This window comes from Spermophilus citellus (genome assembly GCF_964194105.1).
Source record: "Spermophilus citellus genome assembly, chromosome: 1".
In the NCBI taxonomy this organism is placed as follows: domain Eukaryota; kingdom Metazoa; phylum Chordata; class Mammalia; order Rodentia; family Sciuridae; genus Spermophilus; species Spermophilus citellus.
The window spans coordinates 244,603,828-244,616,772 of record NC_138182.1 but is presented as its reverse complement, the minus strand read 5'-3'; the positions used below and the strand labels follow the sequence as shown (position 1 = coordinate 244,616,772).

General features: G+C 35.2%; 1 protein-coding gene across 4 annotated transcripts in view; it reads right to left on the bottom strand.

The window, feature by feature from the left end:
- Positions 1-12,945, bottom strand: part of PLPP1 (phospholipid phosphatase 1) — a 97,534-nt gene that overhangs the window by 28,223 nt on the left and 56,366 nt on the right. For 2 of the 4 annotated variants that reach the window (XM_081306690.1, XM_081306691.1), the window contains exons 2-3: positions 10,673-10,824; positions 4,515-4,795 (exon numbers count right to left, since the gene is read on the bottom strand). In XM_081306690.1, coding sequence (XP_081162816.1) covers positions 4,515-4,795; positions 10,673-10,824 — 433 coding nt within the window. The remainder of the gene's footprint in view (positions 1-4,514; positions 4,796-10,672; positions 10,825-12,945) is intronic. The other 2 variants (XM_081306689.1, XM_081306692.1) reach the window with 1 other exon arrangement.

Here is a 12,945-nt window from a genome sequence, read left to right as displayed (position 1 = left end):
AAGGACAAAGTAAAAGGATAACTCTTTTTTTTTTTTTTTTTTTTGGTACCAGGAATTGAGTACCAGGGGTACTCAACCACTGAGCCACATCCACAGCCCTATTTTGTATTTTATTTAGATACAGAGTCTGAGTTGCTTAGTGCCTTGCCAATGCTAAGGCTGGTTTTGAACTCACATTACTCCTGTTTCAGCCTCCCGAGTTGCTGGGATTACAGGCATGTGCCACCGCATTATCTTATTTTAATACTAAATTGCAGTATAATCTTGGCATAAAGAGAGGCAAAGAAATAAATAAAACAGAAGTAGTCTGGTAACAGACTCACATTTATATGGTTGACTGTTTTCCAAAAAAGGTGGTAAGATAATTTGTGAAAAGGATAGTTTTATCAATAAATAATGCTAAAATAACTGGATAGTCAATGGAGAAACAATAAATTGTGACTCTTTCCTCACATTATACCAAAAGTTAACTCAGAAGAACATAGAATGTCTAAAAGACTATCTAAAACCTTCTAGAATGTATAAAAGACTAACCAATAATAAATGATTGCAAAGATGTGGCATTAACTGGAACTCCAGTTTTTGTGGAGTGCAAAATGGTACAGCCATGGTAGAAAAGTCTAACAGCTTCTTAGAAACACTTACACATATGCTGGCTGAATGGCCCAGAATTCCCACTCTCAAATATTTAGTCAAGAGAAATTAAAGTGTATAACCTATACACAAATGTTCATAGCACCTTACTTTTAATAGCCCCAAATTAGAAACCACCTGAAAGTCCATCAACATTCTGATGAATAGATAAGCAAACTGTGACACATCCATCCAATCTAATACACCTTAGCAATGAAGGAAAGGAAAAAGGGAGGCAGGACTAGAGAGACTAAGGGGAGGGAGAGGGAGAGAGAAAATGAGAGAGAAGTACAACATGAATGAATCACAAAACCAACATGAAGAAGGCAGTCACAATAGTGATCACCACATAATTGCTTTTATGCAATATTCTAGAACACACAAAACCATAAGAACAGAAAGTACATCTGGGGATTGCAAACAGGAGTATGAATTGACAGCAAAGGCTCAGGAGCAAACTTTAAATAGAAATATTCAAAATCTTGATTATCATGGTAAACACCTTTATACATAAAACTTATCTAAGTGTACACTTAAGGTGGATAGGTTTTAATTTATGTGAAATACACCTAAATGACACTTATTTTAAAAGGTGATTCAGCTAATATATACAGACCATTCTAAACTTTTAAAGTTTTGACTTACAATTTTCAACTTTATAATACTGTGGGAGCAACACTCATCCAGTAGAAACTGGACTTCAGATTTTTTTCTTTCCCAAGCTAGCACTATGTGGTATAATATTGTCATGATTTTGGGCAGCAAAGAGCCATAGCTTCCAGTTAGTCACATGACCAATAAGGTAAACAACTGATATTCTACAGAATACTCTGTTGTTAAGCTCAGATGTTTAATAGGTTAGATATATTAAATGCATTTTTTACTTTTCAGTTAATTGATGAACCCAGCCTAATTCCATCTTAAGATTGGGAGTCATTTTGTCACAAAGTCAAGAAAAGTTAATTTCTGTTTTACTATTAATTACTGCGATTGCTAAACTTGTTTAGAATTCCTGCCCATGCCTTGAACTCACCCATGCCTGGTTTTCCCTGACCAGATAAAAACCCTCTCTGAAACCTTAGCGGCATCTCATAAATTCTGATGTTGGGATCTGAATTTACTCCCTACCTTGAAATATCATGCCATGTGGATCATTAACCTACTATGATACTTTGATAAGCATAATACAAAGGCAGATAGTAGGTTATCAAAGTCCTGTTATCTATAAGTTCTCAAGACACCCCTTTGCAACATTTTGTGCAATAAAATCTCATTCTTGAAGAGCTGGGGGGCTGGTCTCTAGCCGTGTTAAGGGAGACAGCCGCTGATCAGCTCCCTTTGTGTACACAAATATAAGCTTGCTTTAATTTGATTTAAAATTGGAGTAGGTGGTCTTTTCTTTGTGTCAGGGTGCAACAATAATGATGGGTTCATTATAACATAACCCCATTATAAGTCAAGGAGCAGCTGTGTTTTTCTTTTCCTTTGTGAGCTAAATTCTTAAAGGTAGTTTTCATTCTTCAATTTAAATCCATATGGTATTTTTATGAGGCTGTATAGTTAAACTTCAAATGAAAGAAGAAACTGATAATTTTATTCTACTAACTTTGTTTCTCATGCTGTTTTTGCTCAGTTATTCTCTATAATTTGTCCTAAATTTCAGCCTCAGTTCCAGTAAGGTTCCTCAGTTCCCAGCAAATCATTTGATCATTCCCTCCATCCCAACTCCACCACCACAAACTCTGGAATTCCACTTCTATTGTTAAAGTCCTCTATCGTTTCCTGTGTCTTCCAACTCTTCCCTGAAAGTTTATCTATGAGTCATCCAATTAAAGAGCCTTTCCCTAGGTCTGCTTGGCCCCTTAGTTCTATCAAAGCAGCAAAAGAGATCTCCTTAAGAGTCCAGTATTAATATTAGTATCTTCATTACTTCTCAAAGCCATTTCTGGACTGCTCTTACTCTACCCCTCACCTGAGATCAAATAAAAAATATCATCTGCTACCTAAAAATATCACCTTCTCTTTTTTCAACTGCTACCTCTTCAGTCACTTTTCCCTCCTTTAAGTCTTTACATCCATATCAGTTCTCCTTATCACCTCAAAGCTTGCCATTCAGTAGCATGAGCTCTCCATTCTTCAACCTCATCATCACCAGGAAGGTCCTCTTCCATTCTCATCATTTGTTTAATATGAATATTCTTCCACAAAAATGGGGGCCCAAAGGCTGGGGTTGTAGCTCAGTGGCAGAGCCCTCACCTAGCATGTATGAGGCACTGGGTTTATTCTCAACACCACATATAAATAAATTAAATAAAGGTCCATCAACAATTGAAAATTATTTTTTAAAAAAATGGCAGCCCGAAATGTCTTGTTCACTGCCGAATCCCTAGCATAGGGCATAGTTTATACTCTAGCTAAATAAGGTGTTTTTTTCATCCACACTAAATGCAAAAACTGCTATCTGCAGGCCTATATTGCTTACAAGAGAACAAAGACAATGAAGTATCTTGAAATTATATAAAACAATCAAAGGATGCTTCACCAAGAAAAAAAATGTTTGCTGGATGAAGAACAAGTAAGGGAAATTAATAGCTATCTTAAAATATAAGACGGTAACCATACAGAAAAGACAAGCCTGGCAATTCTGAGACTTGAGATGAAGAATTGGCTCTGCTGCCAACTATGGCTTCACTTAATGTTACTGGGTCTGTTTTTTTAACCTCATCTATAAATTAAAGGAAATAGACCTTCTGGATTCTAAATACTGTATTTCTTTTTTTTTTTTTTTTTTTTTTTTTTTTGGTTGGGGGCAGGTAACCAGGGATTAAATTCAGGGACACTCAACTACTGAGCCACATCCCTAGTCCTATTTTGTATTTTATTAGAGACAGGGTCTCACTGAGTTGCTTAGTGCCTTGCCTTTGCTGAGGCTGGCTTTGAACTCGCAATCCTCTTTCCTCTGTCTCCTGAGCCGCTGGAATTACAGGCATGCACCACCATGCCCAGGTTAAATATTGTATTTTATTTTTGGCTAACAGTAATTTGGAATACAAAAAGTACTTTAATGAGGGTGTATAAGAAGGCAACCTGGGCTGGGGGTGTAGAAAGTGAGAGAGCACTTTCCTAGCATGATAAGGCCCTGGATTCTAATCTCAATGAGGAGGAGGAAGAGGAAAAGGAGTAGGAAGCAGCAACCTGAGGACGTGTCATGATGTGAACCTCCCCTTACAAAAATATACTCTAAGAATACTACAAGATCTAGCAGAGCTTCATAGAATGGTTGGATCGGATCAGGATTGAGCAAACTGACTCCTGGGTCAGTTTTATTTTGTATAAATAAAGTTTTATGGGATCACAGCCACACATTCATTTACCTATGGCTGCCTTTCTGCTATAATGGCAGAGTTCAATATTTGTGAGAAAGAACATATGGCCTCCAAATCCTCAAATATTTTTAGTCTGGCATCTTAAAGTTTGCTGACCCTGGCCCACATGATCTATATAGTTCATTTTACATTCTTACACACTGGCAATAAAAATAGTTTCAGTAAAATGCTCTTAAATTGATAAAAAACCACAGTTAAAAGAGGAAAAATGACCTAATCAGAATAAGTTATACTCTACATACATATGTCAAAATATACTCCACTGTCTTGTACATATAAAAAGAACAAAGTTTTAAAAATTAAAAATATTTTTAAAATAAAGAGGAAAAAAGAATAGAATACAAGACTTGTACATATATGATTTCAATTCACTCCCAGTGATCACACTACCTTCTCTCTTTTTTCAGCTAGCCAATGGCTTGTGTTCCAAATCAGTGAAACCTTCCAGTCCAAGAATACCCAAAATGAAACAAGCATTACAGACTTAACACTCACCTGCCTTCCTTAACTTTGTCTGCATTCCCTCGACATATGTAGTTCTCAATATAGCCATCACTGCAGTTGATTTTTGACCAATCCGGGTCACAAACATCCAAGAAGTGAGGTCGCAGTCTTCCTATTGAATACTTGGCAATGTCAGTCAGGGACTGACTAGCAGCTGCACCAAATAAAAAGGTTCCAATGGCTTTGTAAGTAGTGGCTATGTAACTATTCCTGATAAAGGAATTTGAGTGCAAGAGTTTAAAGTAAACAGACAGAGTTTCTCCAATAAGCATCTGAAAAAGAAAGAAAGAAAAATAATATATTAAAGTTGTAAGCAGGCACTTTAAATAAAAAATAGAAAATAAAATGATAAATCAAAATAAGATCTTTGTTTAAAAACACCCCATCCCCCCCCTTTTTTTTCCTTTACAAATGGAGAGTCAAATTAAGATATCTGAATCTGAACCACCAAAAAAAAAAAAAATGTGTCAGGTCAATTATGGACACTGCTTACATTAACCACGACTGAGCCACATTTCAAAATACCTGAAAGAGCAAGGCTTTATTTGTTTCATTGTATTCAAATAAAGTGAGCTTTTGATAAGTAGATAGTGATGTATCCTAGAGGGCATATACCATGGCTTATTCAAAGAACACAACTTCCCCAATTAGAATCTCCCTATATGTAATAAGCACTTATCTGTGACAGTCTTCGTTTTTTCAAACATTCTTTTGAAGATATCTATCATATTAAAAAGGGTAGAACAGTTTTAGGGAACAAAAAATCTAATTAAACAAAGGGATGTAAGACTGATACCAAAGGTTCAGAAGACAGAGATTGAATTAACAGCATTTGAAGTCCTATCTTCTAGGAGTCTTTAAGCTAGTCTCCCATAATGGGTCTCATTTTAAAAGACCAGACATATACTCTCTTCCCCTTCCCCCAAAGAAACATTTCAAGCAAATCTTTCCTCTTTGTTTTCCACTTACTTTTGTGAAATTGGAGTTAAGGCCTTCCCATAAACTATTTTATGAACTTCCCCCAATTTTAGTAGTGTCTGTGAACATGGGAAAGCACACCAGCAAAATGAGTTAAAAGGTATAAAAACTTTTCCAAGGGCTTTTCAAGTTCACAAACCAATACCTTTAGAAACCCAAAGGATACTAAATGGCAATGTTATAAAAAATAACATTTCCTGGTTAAATAGGACGATAAGATACACTATACCTTCCTGAAACCTAAACAAATAGGAAACACTCTCCCTACTAATTTGCACTGGGGAGGCCCAGGGTTATAAATAAAGAAGTTTCACTTGAGATATACACTAGTTTTTTTTTTTTTTGCTTCCTCTTAAATTTGTTACAAAGCATTCAAATATTTCCAATTAGTGAGGTTTAGCTGTTTTCTTAAAGTTATTAATACATATGAATTATACAAATTAATAGATTTCACTGTGGTATTTCTATGCATGTGTATACTGTGCATTGATCATGTCCACCTTCCCTTTTATGCTTCCCATTCTCTATTAGTAGTTCTTATTCTATTTTTAGGTCTTTTTTTTAAAAAAAAACTACCTTTAGGGTTAGCCTTACCATAGCTGAAATACATGGTTGTCTCCCAAAAGGGATTTCATGGCTCCTATAATTCCACAATTAGAACGTTATAACTTTGACAAATAGACGATACAAAACCAAAAGGATTTCTTAATTGTTCAGTATAAAACTAATACCAACACAGTTACCTAAACAAAGCAGATGGTCAAATTTAATTGAAGTTACTATCTCTTGGGTAAAAGTCAAATCCCCTTAAATATATTTAAGCACCACAGATATATAGTCCTTATTATAGTCCTTAATGTGAATGAATTGATCAGACCCTTTCCTGAGAACAGGTCACAGGAGAGGAGAACTATGTGTACTTTTGAGGACATTATACCTTCCCAATTTTGTTTTGGGTTATCCCTGCCTGCCTCCAGTAGCCCTAAAAAGTATATATAATATATTACACACACACACACACACACACACACACACACGGCCTCCTCCTTAGGTTATTAGGGGTCCCAGTAATTCCTAATAGATTAGTAGTCAGAGTGACTTCTCTAATGTTTCATTTTGGAATTGACCTTTGATAGTTAAAAACATATCAACTATCTTTTTCAATTAACTTTTTAATGTTATAATTAGTTATACATGACAGTAGAATGCATTTATGCACTTTGATATATCATACATAGACAGTAGAATGCATTTATGCACTTTGATATATCATACATAGATGGGATATAATTTCTCATTTTTCTGAGTGTACATGTTGCAGAATCACATTGGTCGTGCAATCACATATATACATAAAGTAATAATGTCTGTTTCATTCTACTATCTTTCCTATCCCCACATCCTCTCCCTTGCCCCCCCCCACCTAATCTAAGGTAACACTATTCTTCTCTAATGTCACCCCTGCCCCTGCCTTATTGTGAATTAGCATCTGAATACTAGAGAAAACATTCAGCTTTTGGCTTATTTTACTTAGCATGATATTCTCCAACTCCATCCATTTATTGGCAAATGTCATAATTTCACTCTTCTTTAAAGCTGAGTAATATTCCATTGAGTATATATACCACATTTTCTTTATCCATTCATTCTACTGAGAGACACCTAGGTTGGTTCCATAGTTTAGCTATTGTGAATTGAGCTGCTATAAATATTGACATGAGACGTGGAAGTTTCAACTGCTAAAATTATGGTTAAGGTTGATATACACAAAGGACTTAAAATCAGCTTATCAACTCTCTTGACCACAATTTTAGCAGTGGAAACTTCCACATCTCAGTTGTCAGCTGTTCTCCTTAAGCAATCAACTACTTTCCAGAAACAGATGCTGAGTTTTGTGAGTGTTCCTAGTCATAATCATTATTGCTTAGGGCCACTCACTCTCTGTGCTTGCCACTGATGACAGAAAATCAGTTTGCTGGGAACACCTGAAGCAATGGCACAGATTACCAAACTGATCTAAAGAAGCTGAAACTTAAACCACTACTATTGGGATGGCTGGGCAAGGGAGTTAAATTAAAGCTGGTAACCATCAGGTTAACTTACATCTTTTTCTTTTTTTTGGAGCTGGGGATTGAGCCCAAGAGCTCTCTACCACTGAACTATATTCCCAGCCCTGTTCATTTCTTTGAGACAAGGTCTAAGTTGCTTAGGCTGATCTCAAACTTGCAATCCTCTTGCCTAAGACTCCAAGTTTCTGGGATTACAGGCATGCGCCACTGCACCTAGCCACATCATTTTTTAAAACATGTGCTCTCTCTTTATGGAGAGAAACAGACAATATAGAAGTTCTAAGTCAAGGGGCTGGGGATGTGGCTCAAGCGGTAGCGCGCTCGACTGGCATGCATGCAGCCCGGGTTCAATCCTCAGCACCACATACAAACAAAGATGTTGTGTCCGCCAAAAACTAAAAAATAAATAATTTTTTTTAAAAAAAAGAAGTTCTAAGTCAAGTCTTCAGAATTAGGTGTAGAGATATATCTGTCCCTTTGATGTACACAAGACAGCCTTATTTTTTTGGTTTCATTATAATACCTGATTCTGTTCTTTGAGTCATTTATGCTAATTCTTAACTTTTGGTGAAATCTATACCTAAGACAACTGTGGCCCAATTAATCTTAGAACTGAGAAATCTTCTCATGTGTTTTTTACACTCTAAAAATATGATGAACCATTAAAAAAGTAAAGTTTGGGGGAGAAAATCAAAATACTTATGAAGATCAAAGACAATAATTATATAAATCAGCATTTCAACTTTTTAAAACCTATGTCCCAACAGTAGTCTCTCACCATCTGCTTTATATGTCCAATAACCAAGAGTGTATGTCTCTATTATCTCTATAGCTTCAAATCTTTCAATCAGGGCCCACATTCTCAAAAGAACAGTCCAAAATCACTGATACATTTCCATATCTTCCATTCCCTTCCAAATGGCTCTGCCTCTATTCCTTTATTCTACTGAATCTTTATGAAAAGCCAAAAATACATCATCAAATTGAACACATTTTTGTCAACTTCCATTTACTTTGACTTTTTGTAGTATTTGGCTTCACTGATCATTTCCTTCTTGTTGACATTCTTTGTCTTCTGAGAAACCATATTACTGTTGGTTCCCTACCACACCCCCTCAATTACTCATATAATTATGGATCGTTTTTTTAAGTCATGTCAATGCCTGGTATGATGTGTGAATCACTACTTTTTAAAAGATGACTTATTTTCTAATAAATAAAATTAAATATATACAAGTCTAACCAAGCATTGCCTGAAAGAAGCTGAGTTTAATAACTGCAATTATTTTAAATTAGTACATGAAACTACCACCTTAAGCAGAGTTTGTCTTTGCTGATACTGCTGATATGAAAATAGTATTTTTAGACTACTTTTAAATAATCTGTTATTTTCAGAAATCTATACTCATATGAATGTCATCTTATTCAAAGTAAAGGTAACTTTTTCATGGCTTATGTTAAAATAGTAAAAAAAATTTCAGACCCTATCTCAAAAAAAAAAAAAAAAACTTACTCCCTCCTTAATGGAAAAATCATAGGCTGATCTCTCTTTTAATAGCAAAAGGAAGTATAAAGACTTGGCAAGATTAAAGGAATCCCTGATTTCTTAAAACTTAACCATACTGTAGGAGAGTCACAAGTTACTCCAAATTACTCCCTAGTTTCAATAATACAAAATTTCATGTAAACACCTAGGACATGCCAGGATATATGCAAGTGGTAAGGACAAACAAAATATCATCTTTGCCTTTGAGAAGCTCACATTCTTGTAAGACAAACATTTATATAGTAGAGGTGGTTTTCTTTAGTGTGCACCAAATGTATGAATACGTTAACTTTCATTGCTAATAATCTAGTGATCGTTCTTAAGACATTATATTTCTGAATTAAGTATGTTTTTAAAAATCAACTCCCAAGCTGGGTATGATGGTGCACACTTACAATCCCAGCAATTTGGGAGGCTAACCGCAAATTCAAGGTTTGTCTCAGCAACTTAGACCTTGTCTCAAAAACAAAAAATAGCCAGGAGTAGTGGTGCACACTTCCAGTGGCTCAGGAAGCTGAGGCATGAGGATCTCAAGTAGAAAGCCAGCCTCAGCAACTTAGTGAGGCACTGAGCAACTCAATAGGACCCTGTCTCTAAATAAAATATATAAAAAAGGGTGGAGGATGTGGCCCCGTGGTTAAGCACCCCTGGATTTAATCCCTGGTACCAAACAAAAACAAAAAATAAAAAAGACTGTGTATGTAGCTCAGTGGTAAAGTGCCCCTGGGTTAATCCCCAGGACCAAAAATAAATAAACTCCCAAAACAAATAAGATATATATATATATATATATATATATATATATAATAATCTTGTTGATCTTTCTCTTGCATAGAACTACATCTTCTGGTTTCTATAAAGCTAGAAGTATGGAGCACAAAACTGTTGAATTAAGTCAGAATTCTGAATACAAAAAATTTTAAAATCATTTAGTTTAATCACTGAAGTCTTCTCCCTAGGGCCATACTCTCTAAGCATTTTCACTTGAAATATTAGAAAACAACAGCTACCATTGTGACTGAAAGACACAGTCTTGTTTTCAGTACCAGTAAAAATTCCTTCATATTCACCGCTAATTATGGAACTTTTTATCTCCCATTTATGGTGTGGTCTAAAAATTATTTAAAGTAAACACGGGTTGAATGAAGTTTTACCATTAGTTAGCAGATTTTCTTTTCTAGAACTCAGTGACTAAAGAGAGTAAGTATATATGTATATACACACAGATACAATGAGTTATAAAATACTCTGTATAAAGTATAGTAGAACACATTGCTATAACATTTGAGTATATCACACTGCTACTGAAACAATGGCAAATCAGAGCTCTAATAATCATACTGAATGAAAAACATCACCATAAAATCTATACATACTCAATAAGGCTCTTCTAATTAAACACTGTTATCTTCTGGTCTCACTAAAAGCAGCTCAGATTATCTTGATTAAATAAATCTTCAATTAAAGGTAAAAACAAAACTCGCTATTTAATCATTAACAGACTAGCTCAAAATTAAGCTAAGCACCCAAAAGTTGGAAAAGTGGATTTAACTTACGACAACAATACTGAATGGAATGATTATTCCACCTAATAACGCATAAGGTATGGTGTCTTCTTTGTAAGGGTACTTGATGGACTCATCATTACAGAATATTCCTCGTTGGAAGGGGGTATGCCTTGAAGTAAGAATTGCAAAAGGCAATCCAGCTAGCAAAAGGGAATAAATGAAAATATCATTAAAAATTATCAAAACTGATTAACGGCAACAATCTCAGCAGATGCTTAAAAATGCATTTGCCATGAAAATAAGTGAGCACATACATAAAAAGGAAATGCAGCAATGCATGCAACAGAAATTAGAAGGATTACAGTTTAGGATAAAGGTGGTTTTTCCTACAGAAAACAAAGCTTCAAAGTCCTCTATTAACAAATTTAACAAAAAGCATCTTCCACTCTTATGTCTGCCCGATACACAAGTGTATTTGGGAAAAATTTCTTCTCATGCTCTTGTTTTTTAATCACCAGGTTTTCAAGACTATTTCTAAACCAATCTGTCATGGACTTTGCTTCCAAAAGGAAAACATTCGACATTTCCTTTTTATCCCTGAAACTACCACATTTGGCTAACTCATGCTCACTAGCTATCAGAGTATCTAAATAAAACTTGATCTATTCATTACTATCCAGAGCAGGTTGGAGCTACTATGAAAAGGAATTTGAACTCAAGCCAGATATCTTAAGAAAAGATGGACAATGGCATCAAACACAAAACCACCCAAAATACAGTTGTTTTCTTCATAAACGTTTTTTGTAAATATGCCTCACACTTACTTCCTAAAGTGCCTAACTTAAGCCTAAATAAGAACTTTAAGAATTCAATTATCCTTTACTTCACTGAACCTAGTTTACTGATTAATATGGCAGCATACTGACTAGAGCTGCTTTGTAAAAGAATGCAGTTTAGCAGAAACCCTCAATATAAGATCTGCTTCAAGACTGATCCAAGTCTGATCCAAGTTTGAAAGGTTCTCCCCTTTAAGCGTCCAATGCTCCCTGCAGTATACTATAACCACACTAAGCCACCATGCTCACTGCAGATTCACATGCTCTCTCTCTCCATGAGGCAAAAAGACTTGATGCTCATTTATGATTTTTATCACTTTCACTAAGGCCCTAAAGAATGAATGACAACGAAGGACCGGTACTGCTACTCTGCCTGAAAATATCACAAATACCAAATTTGTTCAACCAACAAGGACCAAAATGAAGGAGTACAAGTGATCACATTTCTCTTCCTGCTAGCTCTTTTACTTCTCTCTCCATTTTTCATTTAGAGACTGAATATATGAACCAAAGTTTATTACTTTACATTAGCCAATTTGCTAACAATCATTGACTCTTTAAGTTTTGAAGATGTTACAAGGTTCCCAAAGCCATATGTATAGTAAATGCTAGATGTAAAAAACTAAATAAATAAACTTACAATAAGGATGAAAAGGTGGAAAACAGACTGTTGACGTTTTACATAAGGAATAAGAACAAAAGCGCAAAGCTACTAAAATATACTCTACTCTCTGGAGTTTAAATGAAGAAACTGCATCACAGAAGTCCTCAAAGATATTTTTAAAATTGATAATAATCAGTATTTGTCATCTCCCATATAAGCCTATGCAATGCATAACACCAACGTCTTGCCCAATGACATTTCATTTTCACTATCTATTTAAACCTGCTTGTAGACATCCCAAAAGGGGATGGAAAAGAAGACCAGAGAGCAAGTTGTTCACTGACCCACCTAGAACTCAAAAAAGATGAGCTACTTCAGATTCCAATTCTGGAAACTTGGGATTGGCACAAAGACTGAATCCATCTGAGCTGGCCAACAGCAATGGGGTATATACAAGAGGGCAGAAGATAAAGCAGGTATGTAGAGGAAGAAGTCACTAGCCTGATCCTTTAAAGTGTGAAATGGACAAAGTAGCTTTGGTTTCCCATTGACAAAATGCCTCACTGATCTTCTTGTTTGAGGTTATTGAAGTGCCTTACATCCTTTCCAACAAAGTGTAATTTTACTTTAAGCTAGTTACAAAGGGTATCTATCTATTCTTTCAACCATAAGAGACATAACTAAAAGAAACTTAATTTAACAAGTCTCCATAACTGGAGAGCACATATATTGTTTTTTGCTTTGGTTACCCTATATGATGTTGTGGTAAACATTTCCAAACATGAATCTTTACTTGCATTTCTAATTGCTTCCCTAGCACATATTTTTATGTGGAATTAAAGCTATAAACAGTAATACTCTTAACTACTCCAAAAAAGGTC